At 39.7% G+C, this 21,013-nt stretch overlaps 1 protein-coding gene across 3 annotated transcripts in view; it reads left to right on the forward strand.

Moving 5' to 3' along the window:
* Window positions 1-21,013, forward strand: part of MTMR10 (myotubularin related protein 10) — a 47,643-nt gene that overhangs the window by 14,813 nt on the left and 11,817 nt on the right. For 2 of the 3 annotated variants that reach the window (XM_027572273.2, XM_027572274.2), the window contains exons 2-7: window positions 2,312-2,663; window positions 4,254-4,390; window positions 5,990-6,062; window positions 6,763-6,905; window positions 13,380-13,470; window positions 20,402-20,573. In XM_027572273.2, coding sequence (XP_027428074.1) covers window positions 4,379-4,390; window positions 5,990-6,062; window positions 6,763-6,905; window positions 13,380-13,470; window positions 20,402-20,573 — 491 coding nt within the window. In that variant the 5' untranslated portion in view covers window positions 2,312-2,663; window positions 4,254-4,378. The remainder of the gene's footprint in view (window positions 1-2,311; window positions 2,664-4,253; window positions 4,391-5,989; window positions 6,063-6,762; window positions 6,906-13,379; window positions 13,471-20,401; window positions 20,574-21,013) is intronic. The other variant, XM_027572272.2, reaches the window with a different exon arrangement.

Consider the following 21,013-nt stretch of genomic DNA (forward strand, 5'->3'; position numbering starts at 1 on the left):
GTTTATCTTTCCAGTGAGATGTAGTCTTCCATATGTGTTCTTGTATTAATTAGTGCCCTTTCTTTTCAGTGTAAAGAAGTCTTTTTAACATTTCTTGTAAAACCAATTTAGTGGTGATAAACTTCTTTAGCTTTTGCTTGTCTGGAAAATTTTTTATTTCCTCTTCACTTCTGAATGATAATTTTGCTGTGTAGAGGATCCTTGGTTGAAAGGTTTTTTCTTTCAGCACTTTGAATATATAGTGTCACCCTCTCCTGGCCTGTGCAGTTTCTGCTGAAAGGTCTAATGATAGCCTTGTGGGGCTTCCTTGTCTGTAATAAGTTGTTTTTCTCTTTCCACTTTTAATATTCTCTCCTTGTCTTTAACTTTTAACATTTTAATTACAGTGTGTCTTGGTGTGCGTCTCTTTGGGTTCCTCTTGTTGGGAACTTTCTGAGCTTCCTGGATCTGGATGTTTGTTTCCTTCCCCAGGTTAGGGAAGTTTTCAGCAATTATTTCTTCCAATAAGATTTCTCCCCCTTTCCCTACTTCTGGGAGCCCTATGATGCAAACGTTAGTTCATTTGATGTTGTCCAGTAAGTCCTTTCAACTATCCTCACATTGTCCATTCTTTTTTTCTTTTTGCTATTCTTATTTGGCTGGGTTCTATTGCCTTGTCTTGAAGTTGACTGATTCTTTTTTTTCATCTAGTCTGTTGTTGAACCCCCCTGGGGCATTTTTGGTTCAGTTATTGTATTCGACAACCCTGTGACTTCTGTTCAGTATCTTCTTACATCTTCCATCTTTTTGTTGAAGTTCTCATTGTGTTCATGCATTTTTTTCTTCCCAGTTCTGTGAGCATCTTTTTTTTTTTTTAAATTTAAATGCAGTTTTTAAAATCTGTGAAGTCAGAAAAGCTATCCTGAAAACTGCCTCCTTCAAAAAGTTCAAGAAAACTCATTGGGCTTGACACACAGTGTTACATAGTTGCAGGTATACAACTTAGTGATTTGGCAGCTTTACACATTATGCTTTGCTCACAAGTGTAACTACCATCTATCCTATTACAATATCAACGATGTATTCCTTATGTTCTGCTTTTTATTCCTGTAAGTTACTCATTCCATAACTGGAGCCCTGTATCTCCTGCTCCTTTGCCCAACCACCCACTTTCTTCCCCTCTGGCAGCCATCAGTTTGCTCTCTATATTTATGGTTCTGATTTTAACTTTTGTCTATCTATTTTTTTAGATGATACTTATGAGTGGAATCATATGGTATTTGTCTTTCTCAATCTGACTTATTTTAGTTAGCATGATACCTTCTAGGCCCATCCATGTTGTCTCAAATGGCATGATCTCATCCTTTTTATGGCTGTGTAATATTCCTGTGTGTGTGTGTGTGTGTGTGTGTGTGTGTATCACATTTTCCTTATCCATTTGTCTATTGATGGATACTTATGTTGCTTCCATGTCTTAACTATTGTAAATAATGCTGCAATAAACAAGGGCACTTTTATCTTTTTGAGTTAGTGTTTTCATTTTCGGTGAGCACCTTTACCACCATTACTTTGAACTCTTTATCAGGTAAATTACTTATTTCTATTTAAGTTTTTTTCTAGGAGGTTTTATCTTGTTCTATCATTTGGAACATACTCCTCTGTTTATTCACTTTGCTTTACTCTCTGTGTTGGTTTCTATGTAGTAGATGAAACAACAACCTCTCCCAGTCTTGAAGGAGGGGCCTTGTGTAGGAGATGAACCTTATTGTTCAGCCCTCCCCCAGCTCTTTGTTCAAACCATTCTGCTTGTCCAGTCAGCCTATTATTTTTTTAGTAGTTCCCAGTAGTTTGGGATGTGCCAAATCAGTCAGTGTTGCAGAGGGAGGATCTCAGCACTTAGATTCCAGCTGACTGCAAGCCAAACCCTCAGGCATCAACTTTTTAAGGTATGCAAGATATATATATCGTCTTGGGGGACCACAAGTGTAAGCCTTACTGGCCACGAGAGCCAGGAGAGCTGGAGGTGTCTCCTGGGTAGCAGTTAGAAAAATCGGTGCTCCAGACAAGTGTATGAGCTCTTTTCTAGGTGATACTAGTCAGCTGGTGGAAGGCAGAGGGAGAACATCAAGATGGCCTCCACAGCCCACTTTCTTTGACAGCAGTTCTCTAGACCACTAAATGTATGCCAAACCTGAAGCCTGTTCTAGCGCGAGCAGAGAGGCCTCCTTTGGAAAGACTGGGGAGAGGGCCGGGGGTGGTGGTGCCTGTCTCCTGTCTATGCAGCACCTTAGGGGTGGTTGCCTGACAAGAACCATCACTCTCATTGTCATAGGGTCATGGGATCCAGGATGCAAACCCCCCTGGGGGCCACTAGAGCCAGATGATCAAGGGGTGTCCCCTGGGCAGCAGTGCAAAAACTAGGACTCCAGACATAAAAGCCAGGACACGAGAGGCACGTAAGACAAAGAACATAAGCTCCCCCTGGCCAACTTATTACAGACAAGGAAGCCCCACAAGGCTATCAGCAGACCTTTCAGCAGAAACTACACAGGCCAGGAGAGGGTGACACTATATATTCAAAGTGCTGAAAGAAAAAGCTTTCAACCAAGAACCCTCTACACAGCAAAATTATCATTCAGAAGTGAAGAGGAAATAAAAAATTTTCCAGACAAGCAAAAGCTAAGGTAAGGACCCTGATGCCCTGGAGTGCTGCAGAGATGAGCACAAAGACAGCACACACCCTCCGAGGTTTCTAGAAAGGATTATAGTCAGACCCTAGATGTGTGTGTCATTAGAAACTTGCCCCTCAGGCCATGGTTGTGATGTTTCGCTAATGGTCCTCCTTCACAGAAAGACTGTGCTCCTGGGTCTGTTGCCTCTTGCTGTACCCTGGGGGTGGTGGCTGTTTAAGAACTCTTTCGTTGGTGGTTACAGTCCTGTGGGACTTATAAGTGAAAGTCTCCTCCCAGAGCCACATGATGGAGAGATGTCCCCTGTCAGCAGGCACAAAAATCAGATCTCCAGGCAGGGGTATGAACTCCTTTCTGGGTGACATGATTATTACAGTCCCATGGGACAAAGAACATAAGCTCCCCTCGCCTTCAGAGCCAGGTGATCAAGAGGTGCTCCCTAGTTGGCAGCCACAAAATCAGGGTAATAGATGTATGTAAAAGCTCCCTTCTGAGAGATCCTGGTGCTCTGGAGCACAGCAGAGGGAGTATGTGAATGTGGTATCCACTAGTCTCTGTCCCCAGAGAGTGTTCCAACAGGCTCCTAGATACATGTGTTAAATAACACACCTGCCCTTCAGGCCAATGATTTAATATACGCAGGTAAGCCTCTTTCACTTTTAAGTCTGGGCACCATCGCTGCCTCTGACCTGGGCCCCCGGGTGTGTGAGTCCAAGTGTCTGAGCCTTTTAAGAGCAGTTTCTCAGATCTGTAGGGTGTTGGGACACAAGCCTCACTGGTTTTCAAAGTTCCATGTTTTGAGGGCTTGTCTCTCAAGGTATGTGTTAAAACTTGGGATGCCTTATGTAGCATTTGAACCCTTCGCTCCTTTGGGTTTTGAGTTGCATCCTGGTTGTGGGTCACCATGCAGAGATGGGGTTTATAGTGAGATTATGTCCCAGCCTCTCCTACCTGCTTGCATATGGTTTAGTTCTCATTTGCCCAGTGTGTAGCCATCACTCAGCTAGCCTTAAGGGGTTTTTTTTTTAAGAGGAAATTGCCTGTATGTAGCTATAGACTCAGTATGTCCACGAGAGGAGATGCGTGCAGGGTCTTCCTAGCTCACCACCTGAACCCTATTTACCAATAATAGATTGTATTATTCATTTTGAGGTTAAACCCAAACTCTGTTTCTCATCACTTAGTAATCAAAGACATTGGTTTGGGATGTCAAGTCACATGTTAATAAAACACAAATATCCCATCAAGCAGTACTCTGAAGAAGAGAGAGTAGTTTCTCTCTTCTCCAGAATGCCTTTCAGTAAAAGATAAGGAGAGGCAGTATCACAAAACAATGCAGACTCGGTTTCAGCCTTTCTGGTTGAACCATTTCAGACCCCTTAGCGATTCGTGCCTCAGTTTCTGTGGGCAGCGCCTTGCCAGTGTTGTGAGGATGAAAGCACCCGTGGTGCCTGGCACCTGGTGGGCCTCCAGGGTTTATTCTTAACTCTTGTCATCATGAAGTAGTCCTCGTAGGCCACACGGTGACTGTAGACATTTTATGGTATAATTGTAGCTCACACAATATTTTTCTTTTTTAAAAAGGAGAAATTGTCGTAAATGAAGTCAATTTTGTGAGAAAATGCATTGCAACGGACACAAGTCAGTACGATCTGTGGGGAAAGCTGATCTGCAGTAACTTCAAAATTTCCTTTATTACGGATGACCCGATGCCATTACAGGTGTGTGTTATTTGTGTGCTGTTTAATTGTATCAAGGATCTGACTCTAAGCAGTACATGTAATTACATAAAGCACAGGTATGGAAAATTATAATAAAATCGTTACGTGATTAACAATGTTGGGAATGTATTAAACTTCAAAATAAAGTGTAAGGAGGATGTTGGGATTCAAGGAGTAGAATTTGTGAGATGTTTGAGTCACCTTGCTTTTGTATCTCCTGTGATTTTTGCTTATTCTTTCAATAATTGACTTAGTATTTTCTTCATATTTTAAACTGCTTTTAAAAATGAAGCTATCCTTTTTTTTTACTAGTCCTAAAGAGAAAAGCTTAAGTATAGCAAATAATTGTATAAACACAGCACATTTTATAGATTTCATAGTATCTTTAACTAATTCCTTTTCTGAAACATCAAATTCTTGTTTGAAATTTCAAATTTCCAGTACAATTAGAATGAAGAAAAATATTAATAAAATTTTTCTTTAATAACCCTCTTGCCATTTTATGGTCTCACTGGAAAACAGTAGTACTGTTTAATTTTGGTTTCTAAAAGTTCAGGTATTCATTTTGATTGACTTAAAAATTCTGGACCTTTCCTTGTCTCTTCTATTTTGGTTTGTAAAGTGTTATGTACTTTTATCCCCTAGATTTTTATTTAAATAGGAATTGTGCTCTAATCAAATATTTGGATAATTCATGTAAACTTTTGACTGAAGTGTCTGACTCCGGATACATATATTTCATATAGTCATTCATTAGTTTACCAAAATATTTACTTTACATTTGTGTGTTTATTGCAAACTATTGTAGGTATATTTAGACTAAAGGCATTTACAGATATCTAGTATGTAGACATACTGACTTATTTGGCTGTAGACTTGGGTTTCTCCCCTTTGTTTTTAGCTTCATTTTTATCTGTGGCTGCAGACTTCACTGTAAATGAGATGGATATACTTAAAAGAGCTCACGTCTCATACCACTGATAGGGGAAATAAACCAGTACTCTACTGACAGCAGGTTAATGTGTCAACTATGTTCTCAGTTTAAAAATGGGTATAAAGTGTTTGTTGACAGATTAAAAAAAAAAAGCTGTAGTTTGAAGATTTTTATTTCTAGTAGAATTTCTGCTCTAAAAATTAACTTTCTAAAGACTGATTTTCTAAAGTCTCCTTTGTAAAATCAAGCCATGATTTTACCCATTAAAATCTGATGACTTAAGAGTCTTTTTTTCTTTATTATTTTATTGACGGTTTAACCAGAACTAGACTGCAAATGGTTGCCTATGAAGTGATTGATAATATTACATATCTTGGATATTCTAATGGTATTATCGCATACAACTTAACCTCATTTCATATTTAAAAGTATGGAGAGAAAGGTGGAGAGAGTGTGAACACAGCATGTGTTTCTTTTTCCTTTTCATGACTGAAGTGTGTTCTAAGATACTCCCTCCTTAGAACTGTCATAGTTCTGCGACAAAAACTTTTTATTCTTTTTAGAGATAGTCATCATAGTTTCTTATCACGTGTAAGAGTAAGTCTCTTACTTACCCTTTGAGGTTGTTGGGGAAAGACTTAACGTGAACATAATTTTTATTTCAGAAATTCCATTACAGAAACCTTCTTCTTGGTGAACATGATGTACCTTTAACATGTATTGAGCAAATTGTCACAGGTATGTAGTATTCTTACTCAGTCAATAAAAAGCTGATTCTCCTCAGGAAGTATTGCTTGAAGAATCACACCTCTCAAATATTTGGGTTGGAATTTTATTTCTGTAGGTTTATGTTCCCCCCCCCCTTTTTTTTGAGTCCCAAGAATATTAAAGAGAAGTCAATAAATTATTTGTTTAAACATTTATTTATTTTAGAGAGGGAGAGCAAGTGTGAGCAGGGGGAGGGGAAGAGGGAGAGGGAGAGAGAGAATCTTAAACAGACTCCCTATTGAGTGCCAAGCCCGATGCGGGGGGCTCAATCCCATGATCCTGAGATCATGACCTGAGCTGAAATCAAGAGTCAGGCATCAACCGACTGAGTCACTCAGGTGCCCCGAAGTCAGTAAGTTATTTTTAAATGGAAATATAGCATATTTAGCTTTTTATGTTTTCTAAGTATTTGTCTTCTTTTAATTAAAAAAGACATTAAATGTGTCTAGATGGTGGTGATTTTGTGCAAGGATCATTTAAAATATAGTCAAAAGCAAAGTTAAAACCGATCCCCCTTTCCAAGTTCTGTACATTGTAGAAAATATGAAAGATTCCAGAGAAGCAGTGGGTAACCTTCTAATTATTTACAGTAATAATTTGTTAAGGTATACTAAAGAGTGAGTAACAAAAAGAATTTTTACACATATTTTCTTTATTTTTTCATTTTTAGTAAATGACCACAAGAGGAAGCAGAAAGTCCTAGGTCCCAACCAGAAACTGAAATTTAATCCTACAGAGTTAATTATTTACTGTAAAGATTTCAGAATTGTCAGATTTCGCTTTGATGAATCAGGTCCTGAAAGTGCCAAAAAGGTAATACTATTAAGCTTTATCAAGTTTTGGGTTTCGTACTATATTTACCAATATCAGTTCTATATGGAAGTTCTCTTTTTTCAGTTGCTCAGATTTTTTGCCGGTGGGGGGGGAGTCATCAGATATTTCCTTAGGTAAAGTAAAAGCTAAGAATGTTAATAGAACTATTTCCTTGGACTAACTTATGGCTGCTTTAAAGTATTCTATATAGGTTTTTAGGTTTTGTGTTTTTTTTATCAGCTCCTACAATATTAGAAACTATGATGTGGAAATTAGTATGTCTTTTGCATTTAGACCATTACCAGCTTGTTTCTTTCTCAGTTAGAACTTTAGAAAATACCTCAGAACGTCATCAATGAACTAAAAGTTAGACTTAAGTTACATAAGGATTAGGTAAAGGTATAGTTACAGGAACAGCCTAATAATAGTGCTTTAAAGAAATCTTAGTGAATTAATTTGAGTGCTATTCCACAGGAACAGCTAAAAGCTAGGGACTTTTTAATTGGCTTTGTTTTTCTCCTGCCTCCCAGGGAATGTTTATTGCCTGCTCGTGGAGTAAGATTCACGGGCAGAAATTCCCACTTCCTTGATCCCACATTTTGGCTTTGGCAGAGGAGTGAAGCTGGTGGACCTATTGCCCTACTGGTCCAGTCTCTCATGCAGCAAATGCAGAGAATCTAACACTTTCTAGAAGTCTGCTCCCACACATTGGAAATAAAGGAACAGTTTCTTAGTGAAGTGGAACCTTCTCTCAGAAATGAGTCAGCTTTTGCACCACCCCAGAATGCACTGGTGCATTTGGTTTCCATGGTTAGTAGACTTACTGCAGTGAATTTTCTTTGATATCCAAATGAGGCCTTCAAAAATTCTTAAGGCAGCTGTTTTCATACACTTTGGTGAGGACATTGTAGATTTATTTTTAGAACTTAGAATCAACAGTTTCCTCACAGGAAGGCAAGCATAAGATAAATATCAACATGCTGGACCTCGAGGACTAGATGATCTAGCAGAGTGATAGCGGGCTCTCTGGCTAAAAGTTTTCAGGTAGAGTTTGTAAAACCATCTTTCGGCATGCTGCGTTACCGAAAATTCAGCTAGGTAGCTGTAACTCGTTGGTTCACGTTTTGTGGGCCCCTTTCATCTGTTTAGTTCTGCCATTTGTGATTTTGGCATTTTACTAACTTGAGATGCCTACTTTTCTATAGAAAGACTTTAAGACTCGTTAGGTCGTAGGCTGTATATAAAACATTTTAGCTGAGTTACTTTCTTGAGCTTAAATATATACTTGTAATTTAATCAGTCAAAACATCAAGAATCTACTTATGAAAATCTTAGTTTCAGGATATATAGCATTTCAAGAATAGCGACACCATAGAACGTAAGAGATTTAGTTAGGACAGGATTTTTTTAAAGTAAGAAATTGATACAGTGGCCCAATATTCTTTCAGAAAGTTTCCCTCTCTCCCACTCTCAACTACATTTTTCAGATGACTCTATTTCAGTAATGGGAAATCATAATTATTTGGCTTCATTCTTGAGCCTTCTAATAAACACCTGCTGGTCATTTTTAATGTGTGAGGCAGTGTGCTTAGTGGAGAAGATAGAGCATAAACAAATGAAAATTGAACAGTGGTACAAAGTAAGGGCATAAAAGATGTTGCCACGTAACTGATTAGTTGCCAAATGAATGAAACAGTTAAGTGCTCTGGAAATTCAGGATCTCCCTTGTCTGTTGTGCTGCTGGTAAGTGATGAAGGGGGCCGCACTGAACTGTCTGCATGAAACAGTGTAGTCCAACTGTTTATGCCCTTTCCCAAGACTGCATTTCTGGTACAAATCCTTTCCCCTCTTGTCTTAAAATATTAAAAGCATATAAGCTCAGGCCTGAAAGAAATGCTCTTTTTGTCTTTTGTACAGTCCTGTTGTGGGGAAGGGCAGGTGCAGGAAAGAAAATTAGAGGCAATAAGAATATAAATAGAGAAATTTTCCCCTGATTTACATTTCAAACACAGAGGTTAGGGCATGTGTGCTGCCAAAGCTTACTGGCTTCATGAGTTAAAAACAAGAATTCTAGCATATTTTTTTATTTCAAGTGAAAGTTTTCATCTAAAATTAGGTAACAGTTTGGAAGTTACAGCTTGATTTTACCTCCCGGAAATTTTGAAAGCTAAATTTTCTCTGGAAATGCTCTGATTTTATAAGTTGTTTTAAAATGACCAGATGCACATTCAGAGTTCTCTGGTGGGTAAACCACTGATTAGCTTTGAAATACCAAAAGCATTTATATTTCTGTTTGAAATATGAAATCTCAAAATGCTAAATTGGTTCACATTTTGTTAAATATTACTCTGTAACCTTCTGGTAGTCTAGTTGGTGTTGCCTAAATTGTGTTATGACAAAATTAGATGACACTGTGCTACTGCATCCGTTAGCATTCATCCTTATCCTTGGTCTGTCACAAATAAGGATGTTTGGGACAGATCTGTAAAAAGCAAGAAGGAATTTTATATTGCAGAATTGGATATCTAGCCTCAAAGCAACTTGGAGCCACCCTTTCCTTTTGAAGAACCTCTGTTCAAAATGGAGGGGCAAAATCGTTTTTAATGATTTATCGCTTATAAAATATATATATGTGTGTGTGTGTACATATATATAAAGATGGTAAGTGAAACGTATGCCCTTTGTTTCTACTTTATTCTCAGATTAGTTGATTGTGAACCACTTGTCAGGCATACTTTCTCAAAGTGAAAATTCAACCCATCTATTTAAAGAATAAGTTGGCTCTTTGTGAACTGTCTTTTTTTCCCCCCTCCCCTTGAATCTGAGACTTACTCCTTGGTGACTTTCAGACCACAAAATACAGGAAACCAGTTTTGTTTGCCAGTGTGCTAGAACTTGATTAGTTTGAGCTTCTCCAGTGCTGCGCCCCCAGCTGGTCTTAGAGGAGAAACCAACTGTGGGTACTTCTGGCTTCTGTCCACAAGATTGTTCTTGGTCCAGAAATCAATTCAGAAGTAGTTTACTTTTTTTCCTCCAATGAAATATTTACCATCATTTAACGTCTTTAATCCCAAGATAGTCTTTCTTCCCTATGACAGCCAGGGCAGAGGAACTATTTTCAGAAGCAGTTTTTAAAGATGTAGAGTTTTTCTAAAAATTTTTAATGCTTATGGAGTACATTGCAAAATTAGAATAATTTTACATGAAAATGAGACCTTTTTTAAGTCTTTCAAGCTCTTAGTGACAGAAGCTAAGAGTGTGGACATAAGCTTTTTAAGGAGTGTGTATGGAAAAGCTTGAGGGAAAGGATTCTTGGCTTTATTTCCCTTCTCAGAATGTCCTACATAACAGCATGAATGTAACCCAGATAGCACAAGTGGTGTGTGCCTTTATCTGGGTCCCCAAAGATGCCCCTTGCTTAGGTTACATAGAAATAAGTTATACACACTTGTAATTACACTACTCAGCACCAGCTTTAGTTCAGTTTGTGCCCCCCCCCCCCATCAGCCATTGTGCAGGTGATTGAACAGTTTCGGTTTCACAAGATTGTTACAGTCTCCTTGCAATGGAGATGCTATTAGACATACTCATTTGTTTCCTAACCTTTATAAATGTGATGTGCTATTCTAAAGGGCATTTTAGAAATGGGCTACGTTGGGTTTGCCTAGCAGATAGGCTTTGTTTGTTTTTGCTTTGTGACCATAAACAACATACTCCATAATGATCTGTGAATTTCTTTTGTGTAAACAAGGCCTGTGGCTGCTTTCTAAATGTGTTAGACAAGGTGATATGCTCGTTTCATTGGCTTAGAGCATTTTCCTTACTATGTTAGTAAATAATTTTGTCAACTAGTATTTTTAGCACCGCTGCTGTTGTGCACAAAGCACCTTCAGAAAGCTACTGAGGAAAAGCAAAAATGCAGAAGTCTTCAGGTCTTCACTCAGCTCTGCACAGAGAGGTCTTTCCTGGTCTCCTTCTCTAAATTATTAACCCACTCCCTTCTCTGCCTCACCATAACACTTCATATCCCTCCCTTGCTGGACTTTTTTTTTTTTTTCCTTTAGCACTTACAATGATGTCACTTACTATCGTTTTCTTGTTTATTTTGTTTCATGTCTGTCTTCCCCCCTCATGATGCCAGGGATCTGCGCCTGTGTTGTTCATGCTGCAGCCCCAGGGCTTTGGATTTGGTGAATGCGCAGGAGATACCTGTCGAATGAATGACAGAGGCAGCATCTCCCCTTGAGGGATTGAATTTAGTGGTGGAAGTAAAATGAAGAACCCCTGTGCCCTTTTCAGCTACACTCAAATCTGTGTCATGAATACTCCGAAACTCATTCAGCTACACAGGCACAGCTAACGGAAGGGACCCTTTAATTCAGAGCGGTTGTGATTCAGAGAGAGCAGAAGGGTTTCTGCAGTTCATTCTGTGAAATTGGCTCGGGCTAGGAGGGCCTGTGAAGAGATTCGAGCTGAACAGAGCAGGTAGTTTCCAGAAACAGGGTGGTTGGCTCCGCAGTGCAGAAGGATTTCCTGGGCAGAGTGTGGCGGAGGCGGCAGCTGGGAGTAAGGCAGGCAGAGTACGTGCAAATATGTTGTTCTCTGACAGAAGACCACTGAGGGAACGTTGGGAAAGGAAGAGATGTCTGGTAGAGGAGAGCCAGCTTGGTGAAGAATCAAGGATGAGAAGATTTCTTTTATTAGGCAGGTATCGGGGAACCACAGCAGGTTATCTGGGGAGCAGAGTTGTTGGTCAGAATTTCATTTTTAGAAGAGACTTTTTAGGCATTGTGGATTTTTTTTTTTCCCCAAAATGTAGGGAAGCTCACAAGAGATGCCGAAAGGTGAGTATGGCTTAAGAATATGGCTGTGGTAGTGCAGAGAAATGGAACAAAAATGAATGATAATCTTGAGGAAAGTACAACAAAGCTTATAAACTACATATGGTGCCGAGAGGAATAAGAAGTGGTCGAGGACTTCTTCAAGTACAGATTTCAGTAGTTTTGCCACTAGAAGAAGCTCTCTAAGGAAGACTTGGACAGATTAATGATGGGAATGTAGATTACTGCCTCCTAATTACATAAATGGGACTGTTCTGGAAAGCTTTCCTTGTAGTCAATTAAATGGAGGTATTACATAAAAGTTTCAGGAATCTTTTGTTACTGTTTTAGTCAAAACTAAAGCTAGTGATAAACTCTGTCCTCTTATTTGTATATATATATTCTAATTTAGTAAGACAGGAAACATTTATTCCAATGAAGACTTTTAATATATATTTTAAACAAGAACTTGACGCATAGTTACCCGTTAGTAGAATTTGCACCAACCCTCTCAAACACCACTAATTGACATGGACTAACAATTAACTAAACTTTTCCTGCTTGCTCACTGTCAAAAGTATATTGTTCTGGCTTAATGCTTTTCCTTCTAAATGATATTTAATCTTTTTAAGTAAGATCTTCTCTTCTCTCCTTTCATATGTCTTAAATTTCTTCTTTCTGCTCCAGTCATTTATTTTCTTCTGCAGTCTAGTCCAGGGCGTTGTCAACATAGGGCACTGTCCATCCTTCTCTCCAACAGCAGTTGGGAATAATATCAACCGTATTTCCATGTATGGAGCTTCTGCAGAGGCCAGGCATGCATTAAGACAATCCTTACCATAGCCATAGGTATTATCTTCATTTTACAGTTGCACAAACCAAGGCTCAGAGAGATGAACTGATTTCATACCATTTACAGGGCAAGTGTTTGGTAGACCATAGGATTCAATTCCTGATCTGTTCGATTGAGCACTTTCTCCACCCTAGATGTAGTCTCAAACCATTTTCTTAAACACAGTTGTTTTTTTTTTTTTATTTATTTTTTATTTTTTTTAATGTACCTCTTTGAGCCACCCTGTACTTTTGGGTTTCTTGCTAATTTTATTTTTTGTGATTGTAGCTTTCCTATTAAGTCTAGATTTTTTTTAATCCATGAGGTATGAACATTAAAATTTCATACCTTACATTAAGCCTTCCAGATTGCTGGTATTAAATCATTTTAGTCCACCAAAAATGAAACTTTTTTTTTAATCCTTTCTTTAGGAATGCATATATATATATATATATATATATATATATATATACATACACACATACACGTCACTGCCTTTTTGGAGAATGTTTCTTTAGGTTTCAAGTTTCTTTATTTGAATAAAATTACTTTCCTGTTAAAATTCAACTCAGCAAACACTTACTAAATACCATGTACTCCCTAAAGAGTATAAACAGTGTCCTGGGGGCACAACAATGAATGAGATACCTGGCCTTAAGGAGCTCCTTCACATTCTAGGTTTAACAGAAAAAAAAACATGTAAATAAGTATCTATAATCACTGGCCCACCCAGGATGATGCTCCCAGTAATCAAGGCCTTATTGTACATTTCATTTAAATAAGTGTGTTAAAATCAAATTCTAAATGTAGAATTTTTCCTAGGTATGCCTTGCAATAGCTCATTATTCCCAGCCAACAGACCTCCAGCTACTCTTTGCATTTGAATATGTTGGGAAAAAATACCACAATTCAGGTAAATATGAAAATATTAAATATTGTGACTAACTTTACATTGTTTAAGTTTTATTCTTATGTTTATCAGAGGCTTCCAAGTACATGAGCTTTAATGATTGTAGAATTATTAGCTTCATAACTGCTAGAGAAGAAAGCACTATATACTAGAAGAGACAATATTTGTTAGATTATTTCTTAGAAAGGAACCAGGAAGAACCTGTAAGCAGCTATAAACATAGGCTTATAAGAATCATGTGAGGTCTAGGGGGCGCCTGGGTGGCTCAGTCCTTAAGCGTCTGCCTTCAGCTCAGGTCATGATCCCAGGGTCTTGGGATCGAGTCCCACATCGGGCTCCCTGCTCTGCGGGAAGCCTGCTTCTCCCTCCCACTCCCCCTGCTTGTGTTCCCTCTCTCGCTCTGTCTCTCTCTGTCAAATAAACAAAATCTTAAAAAAAAAAAAAAAAAAAAAAAATCCTGTCAGATCTTTTACCTATGGTCCCTGGCTTATATTTTATGGTGAAGAAAGATCCCCGTCCTCCCACTTTTAATTGATAGCTTGAGTTGAAATAATCTCATCTTTTAAACAAAACTGACAGAAAATTAAAAGATACTTGAAATGCATGATCTTTTCTGACATGGTGTGATTTCATGCAAAAGCTAAAGTGGTTAAACGTTTTAGCGGAGAGATCACTGAGATCATCAAAATACTGACTTTATGTTTCTTAATAAGATTGATGGAAGGAAGAGGAGTGTCTATCCAAAGGACAAGTATATTCTAGGCAGTGTTTGTAAAAGTAAAGTAGTACTGTTCATATGTTTACTGAATATGTAATTACTCAGTGATGACATCACCAAGGAAAATTCCAGATGATCATGTGATTCTGTACATTTCTTATATCCAAATGTAATTTTAATCAGCCATTTAAAAAAAATCCCATAAAAGGATAGAGGAGAAAAACAAAGGGTTCATGTCTCATATCAGCCACTTGTGGATTAGGGACCACACATCGACTCAACCTACCAAGGCACGTGTTCTCCCACTATTAAGGCAGAAAAATAAATCAATTACGTATTTACGAGGAAAGATCAGTTCACTCCAACATGGTCTGAACAGGGATCTTACAAATTATTAATTGTACTGGGCTTTCGTTTTATTATCTCAAAACATACTGTAGTAATTTAGTCTATGAAATAAAAGCATATTTGAGTATCACTATATTGTAAATACATTAAGATGTAGGGAATAATACAGAGTATCTGCAGATGCATATGGTATAAGTGTATTTTCACTCCTTTAAAAGATACTTGTAAACACCATAGAGATGGTATGTGAAAGTCATGCTTTGCAGAAGGAGTAGCTTTTATCATACAGTGCTGTATTTATAGAAATTGGAAGACAAAGTATTTGTGACTTAATCTTATCAAAATGTAACCAATTGTAATTTAGGCTTGAGCAAAATAATTTTTGAAGTTTATTTCTACTATAAATTATAAAATTTACTTACTGTCTAAACATAAAAGTATTGTAGATCCTTCACTACTCATTAGGTGAATATTTCTTTGGATCATCATCAAGCTACAGACCATGATCATCAAGGTTATTTCCAATAAGATCCTCACCCACACTTGCAAGAGAGTAGCTGAAATGAAAGTTTCAAGAGGTCCAAGAGTTGTAAGAGTCTTTGATTCCCCCTTAAATTTATACAGATCAATTCTTGATGCTATTTTTTTTTCTAATAGAAATGATTCCATCCAGGATATAGATCTATGATTTCCGCAGTAATGTAATGACCTGAGCTCAGCAAATGCAGTAAACTTCATTATGCATTTGGGAACCTGATGCCTCCTCTAGTTAACTTTTTAGTTTTCTTCATCCATTCCTTATGGGCATCTCTGGGTCAATAATACTGCAAATAGTTATTCTACCCATAGCTCTTCTACTACTGGGTTTTCTTACTTACATCAATCAGTTCTGTATGTCTTCTTATATGTAGCTTGTTGATAAAATTGGATAATTAATACTTAAAATATTCAGGAACACTTTTTTTTATTACATCTTTCAGTCACCTCTTGCTTTGATAGGTACTTCATAAACATAACACTTGGCCAGAGTTTTGTTAAGATTCCTCCTAGGGTAACACCCTTTAATATCCTTCCGTGCTGTTGCAGAAGCATAAACTGCATCCTTAAGATCAAAAGAAGCCTGAACTATCCACACACTGCAGTCAGAATTCATTTATTTGTGAGTGAAAGATGCCCAATAATCCACTCTTGAACTTCTGGATGCCACCTTGATTCATTGGCTGGATTAAAGAATAAAGAAGTCCTTTTTGCAGGCAGGTAGGTGACAAAGCTGTTTCCACGAATAAGATCTGAAGTTAGAGGATGTCCCCTGCAGTTATCTAGGGAAAGAATCTTTGAGATGGCCTTAGGCACTCTGAGGGTTTCTTCCATGTTCAGCATCCCTTGAGTGAGAACACCATCTCTGCAGAGCTCACCAGTCATCCAAGTACTTCTGTGAGGATCCCGAAGTAAAGGGATGATGCGTAGCACTGGGGCCCCAGGCGCGGAGCCCCTCAGGGGGTGCTGGCACAGACAAGCACGGTGGTTCTGGTTTTTTTCTTAAAACTTGAAAGAAACCACAAGGACTCTGCTTTCCTCAGTCAGGTTGTTATTGGGCAAATAATGTCACAAAAGTACAGACTGATCTTTGTGATAAAATTGATAAGATGTCAGATTATGCTTCCAGTCTGAAGAATTGAAAACCTCATGAAGTTGGGGCGCCTGGGGGGGCTCAGTCAGTTAAGTGTCTACTCTTGATTTTCCGTTCAGGTCATGATCTCAGCATGGTGAGATCGCGAGCCCCCCATCAGGCTCTGCCCTGAGCATGGAACCTGCGTAAGATTCTCTCTCTCCCTCTTCCACTGCCCCTCCCCCCCTCTAAAAAGAAAGAAAAGACAACCTCATGAAGTTATCTGCAGCCTCAGTGTTAGCAGCTCTACTCCATGACAGACATTGAGCTTGCAAATGCTGTGATGTAATCTCAAGTTGTCATGTAGTCTCATGACAGAAAATGGGCATTTTCAGTGGTTTATTTTGTAATTTTATCCTTTTTATTAACAAAGGCCTTGGTATTAGATTTTCCATTAAATGCTTATTTGAAAACCACTTACAGAGTACATAGTCCATTTGAAACTGTAGAAATTTTTAAGGTTTGTTGCCTGTCAGTTCTTTTAAGATTCTCAAGTATAGCGAGACATGGTTGTGATTGATCCTTGGGTCTCTTGAATACTGGTGGTTCCCAGCCAGCCTCCCGTATCAGAATCCCTGGAGGAACTTTTAGAAATGCAGCCATCCCAGCTCTTCCCCAGGGCCCAAAGTCTAAGTCTCCCGGTTAGAACCACTTCGTTGACTCACCCTGTTGAACTGAACATCACAGCTTTGTTTTTACCCTTGTCATCCGTTATGACTTGATTTCTGCAGTATCATCAAAGCGATAGGCTTTCTTCCCATTTGTTGACCACTTTTATTGTCTTTGCTGTTTGAGGCCATTCTAAATATAGATGGGGCTAGTTAAGTGGATAATTTCAGCACAGCATGGGATTAGACTTTTGAACTGTGTCACAGAAGATAGCCAGGGTGGGGCGCCTGGGTGGCTCAGTCGTTTGAGTGCATTCAAATACTCTTGATTTCAGTTTAGGTCGTGATCTCAGGGTCCAGGCAGGGATCAAGCTGTGTGTTGGGCTCTGTGCTCAGTGGGAAGTCTGTTTGAGGATTCTCTCTCCCTCTGCCCTCCCCCCTCCCCCGCTTATGCGCACGTGTGCACGTGCTCGCTCTCTCACTCTTGCTCTCTGTCAGACAAATAAATAAATCTAAAAAAAAAAAAAAAAGAAGAAGAAGATAGCCAAGGTCAGGAGTGCTTATGATCTAGTTTTCACGTTTAGTTGGCTGAGGAGCTGTCCTAAAACCTCAGATAACTCTCAGGAAAGCTGGATCTTCCTAAGATGCCTGATTTTGCCAGTCTGTTGCTGCACCTGTTAGTAATCCACTTGTAGAGCAGGCCACAGGCATCAGGCCTTTGGGACTTTCTGGAAAGCATTAGAATTTCCAGACTCTCTAATGCCGTATTAAGTATCTGTTACACATTCTCTAATAAGCTCTCACTGAAGACGATATAGAATATATAACCTAGTCCTGGTTGTTGAGAAACGGACAACCAAAACCTGTGAAATAGTAAAATAGTGCAATATCCTGTAGTTTTTCCTCACCTGATGTTCAGAAAATTTGTCTTTTTGTGGTTAGATCTTGAGACTAAATCTTGGCTAGAGAAACAGTCTCAAACTGTATGTTCTCAGCCTAGCTTACTAAAGTCTGTAACTTCAAAACACTCAAAAGTATTCAGTTCTAGCCTCCTAGCTGAGGGTATCCTGCCAAACTATTTACACAGCTCTTTAATAATGGTGAATGTGCTCTTTATACTTCTTTTTTGGTGGTGGTTGTCTCATTGCGTGGCAAGGACCTCTGGTACAATGTTGAATAGTAACCAGGATAGCAGGCATCATTTCTCTTCTGGATTTTGATGAGGATGATGTTTACTGTGTGTTTCTGGTAATTATCCTTTATCAAGTAAGGAATTTCCCTTTTATTCCCAGTTTACTGAAGTTTGTTTTTTTAAATTATGAGTAGGTGTTGAACTTGATCAAATATTTTTCTGCGCTTTGAACTGATCATATGGGGTGTTTTTTCCCCTTTAATTTGATCATATGATGAATTATATTTTCTAATGTTGAATAGCTTTCTGTGGTTTTTGGTGTTCTGGATCACTGTGTGTAAAGTGACAGTTGCCTGGACATTCCAAGAAGGTTCTTCATCCTGGAGAGATTACAGCTCTCAAGCATAGCTACTCCGGAGAAGGCTTTGAGATGGAGTGGCACTCCAGGATATGTGCTTAGCTTTAGCCTTTTAATATTAAACAAGCTCTGCTGAAACTAGAATCAGAATCACTGGGTAATTCTGATGCCACGTAAAGTATAAAATTCAGAATTCCTAGCATGGTGCCTAAGACCCTTTCTAATCTAGAGTAGCACTGTCCAGGGAGGGAAATGTTCTCTCCTCTGCGTTGTCTGGTATAGGACCCACTAGCCACATGCGGCTGTGGAGCACTGGAAATGTGGCTGGTACAACTGAGGACCTGCCTTTTTTATTTTATTTTATTTTGTTTGGATTTAAATCACACGTGTGACTAGTGGCTACTGTTTGGGCAGCAGAGACCAAGGGTCTTGGCCCCACCTCATTTTCCAGCCTCTCTTCCACCATCCCTTGCATCCCTCATGCTCTAGCTGTATCTCATTACTTGTTATACAGTTATACCGTGTTTTTTATGTTCTGCTCTGCCCAGCATGCCTACCTCCTCATCTCACCAGCCACCTGGCAACATTTGGCTCATTCCTTAGGTCTCTTTTCAGGTGTGGTCAGGTCCTGAGGCATCTCCTGCCCCAGCCTCCATCTCCAATGAGCGCTCTCATGGCGCTTGTACATCCAGCTCACTGTGACTGGGGCTGAGCTTACCCTCCACTGTCTTGTTGGTGCTTTCAAGATACAGATAAAACCTTACTCATTTTTTAATTTTCAGGCCTTAGCGCATGGGAGGCTCTCCAAAAATACGTGTCTTGCACCAGGTGTTAATAAATGGTCCACAGAAGTGGGCATGGCATGTTCGTGGGACAATGAAGGGGTTTCCGTGGCTATGGGGGAGCATGGGGTTAAGGCAGTAATGAAAGGTCAGGTTGATTATCTAAGAGATTTATAAGCAAAATTGTTTTGCTCCAGGAAGTTGGAAAATGAGCATGAGGGAAAGTTTGGGACAAGGGTAAAACATCATGAAAGCATGATTTTGGGGCATTGTGTCCTGTAGCAGGCTGCAGCCTGGTTTGAGTGCTGTAGAACATCGTGTCGGGGATGTCAGGCCGGAGACCTGCCACCACTGTTGCAGCCTGTAGCGATAAGACACGGGGCCAGGAAAGATTGTGCCATCTGTCACCCCAGTTTGCCAGGGTAGAGCAGGCTGACTGCTGAGACGCTCTCTTTCCCTCTGGTCACTCTGCTGGCCTTCCTGAGGCTGGGGGCATCTCCCAGAGGACAGCAGTTCTCAATGAGAGAGGGCTCCTTGCTAAGGAAATTCAAGTGTAGGCCCTCTGCTGAAATCCCCAGGTGGGAGTGGCCCTCTGAGTACAAGGAACGCTTGTGAGCTTATCAAAGGAAAATTGAGTAGATACAGGAGACCAAGAATTTTATAATGAGCTGTAGAAAAGAGTGGGGTTGTCAATATTAGAAGGATGAAAGATTTGGTCGAGAACAGACATGATTGGATGCATTCATTGTTCCAGGCAAAACGTGTGGAAAAAATGAACAGTGATTTGAATTTACCCCACAGTTTAGGGCAGGGGGAATGAGGGAGGCTCATGAGTGGCTTCCGTGGAATGGTAGGGATAGAAGGTCATGGAAAAGGAGAAAATCTGGGCAGCAGGCATTGTTCATCATTTTGGGAAGATGGGCAGTAACAGGGAGGAGGGAAAAATGTATATATATGTAGCACAGTAGCTGGCGTGGTGCAGCTTGGTCAGATGAAAGTCATTTCAAAATCAAGGTGACCTGTTTGTGTTTGAGGGTAGACAAGAGAGAGCCAGTAGAAGGAGAGAGAAGTTAACGGTGCTGGAGGAGCCAGGGAAGAGCTGGATGAGGACGAGACAAGATGAGTTCTGACAAGAGGAGGCCGCCTCTTTCTCAGGACCGTTGGGAGCAGTCGGAACACCTGAGGGAGACTGGAAAGACACGCAGGGAGGAGATGTCCCGTCCGAGTGTATTCCTGACAGGAGGCGCCGAGACAGGAGAGGGCATGTGGGGCGAAATGTGACCTTGAAACAAAACTAATACTACTGCTTTTTCTCGTAGCCAGTAACATTAATGGAATACCCTCAGGAGGTGGCCGGGGGACTGGTGGTGGCAGCGTCCAGAACACTCCGCTCTTCGAAACGTACTCAGACTGGGACCGAGAAATGAAGAGGACAGGTTCTTCCGGTTGGAGAGTTTGTTCCATTAACGAGGGTTACATGATATCCACCTGGTAAGTCCAGTTTGAACAACCTTGTGAATAAGAATCAAACTCTGCTCTCTGATAACTTGCACGTTACCGTGAATGGAATATTTGTTTTTAATAGTGCTTTCACGAATATTTTAAAGATAAGGGAAAAAGAGAGAGAGGAAGATGTGTTACGGCACAGGGAGCCTGCCCACTAGGAATTGCTGTTCTGGCGGCGTCCTGGAGTCTGGGTGTCTTCTGGGGATGAGAACGGTTAGAAGAGGGAGCTAAGGAACTAAGGCTCCTGGGATTTGTGGGTCTGGTTTGGTTTTGTCTTGTGTGCCGTTTGTCCTTACCCGTAGAGAACAAAGGTGGATATGTTTTTCAGAAACTGCATACATCTTTGATTAAAAATCACTTTGGAGAATATTTCAGACATCTCCTTTGGATGTTTTCCTCTGCTATAATTATAAGTTTTGTGATAA

This window comes from Zalophus californianus, chromosome 6 (genome assembly GCF_009762305.2).
Source record: "Zalophus californianus isolate mZalCal1 chromosome 6, mZalCal1.pri.v2, whole genome shotgun sequence".
Classification (NCBI taxonomy): domain Eukaryota; kingdom Metazoa; phylum Chordata; class Mammalia; order Carnivora; family Otariidae; genus Zalophus; species Zalophus californianus.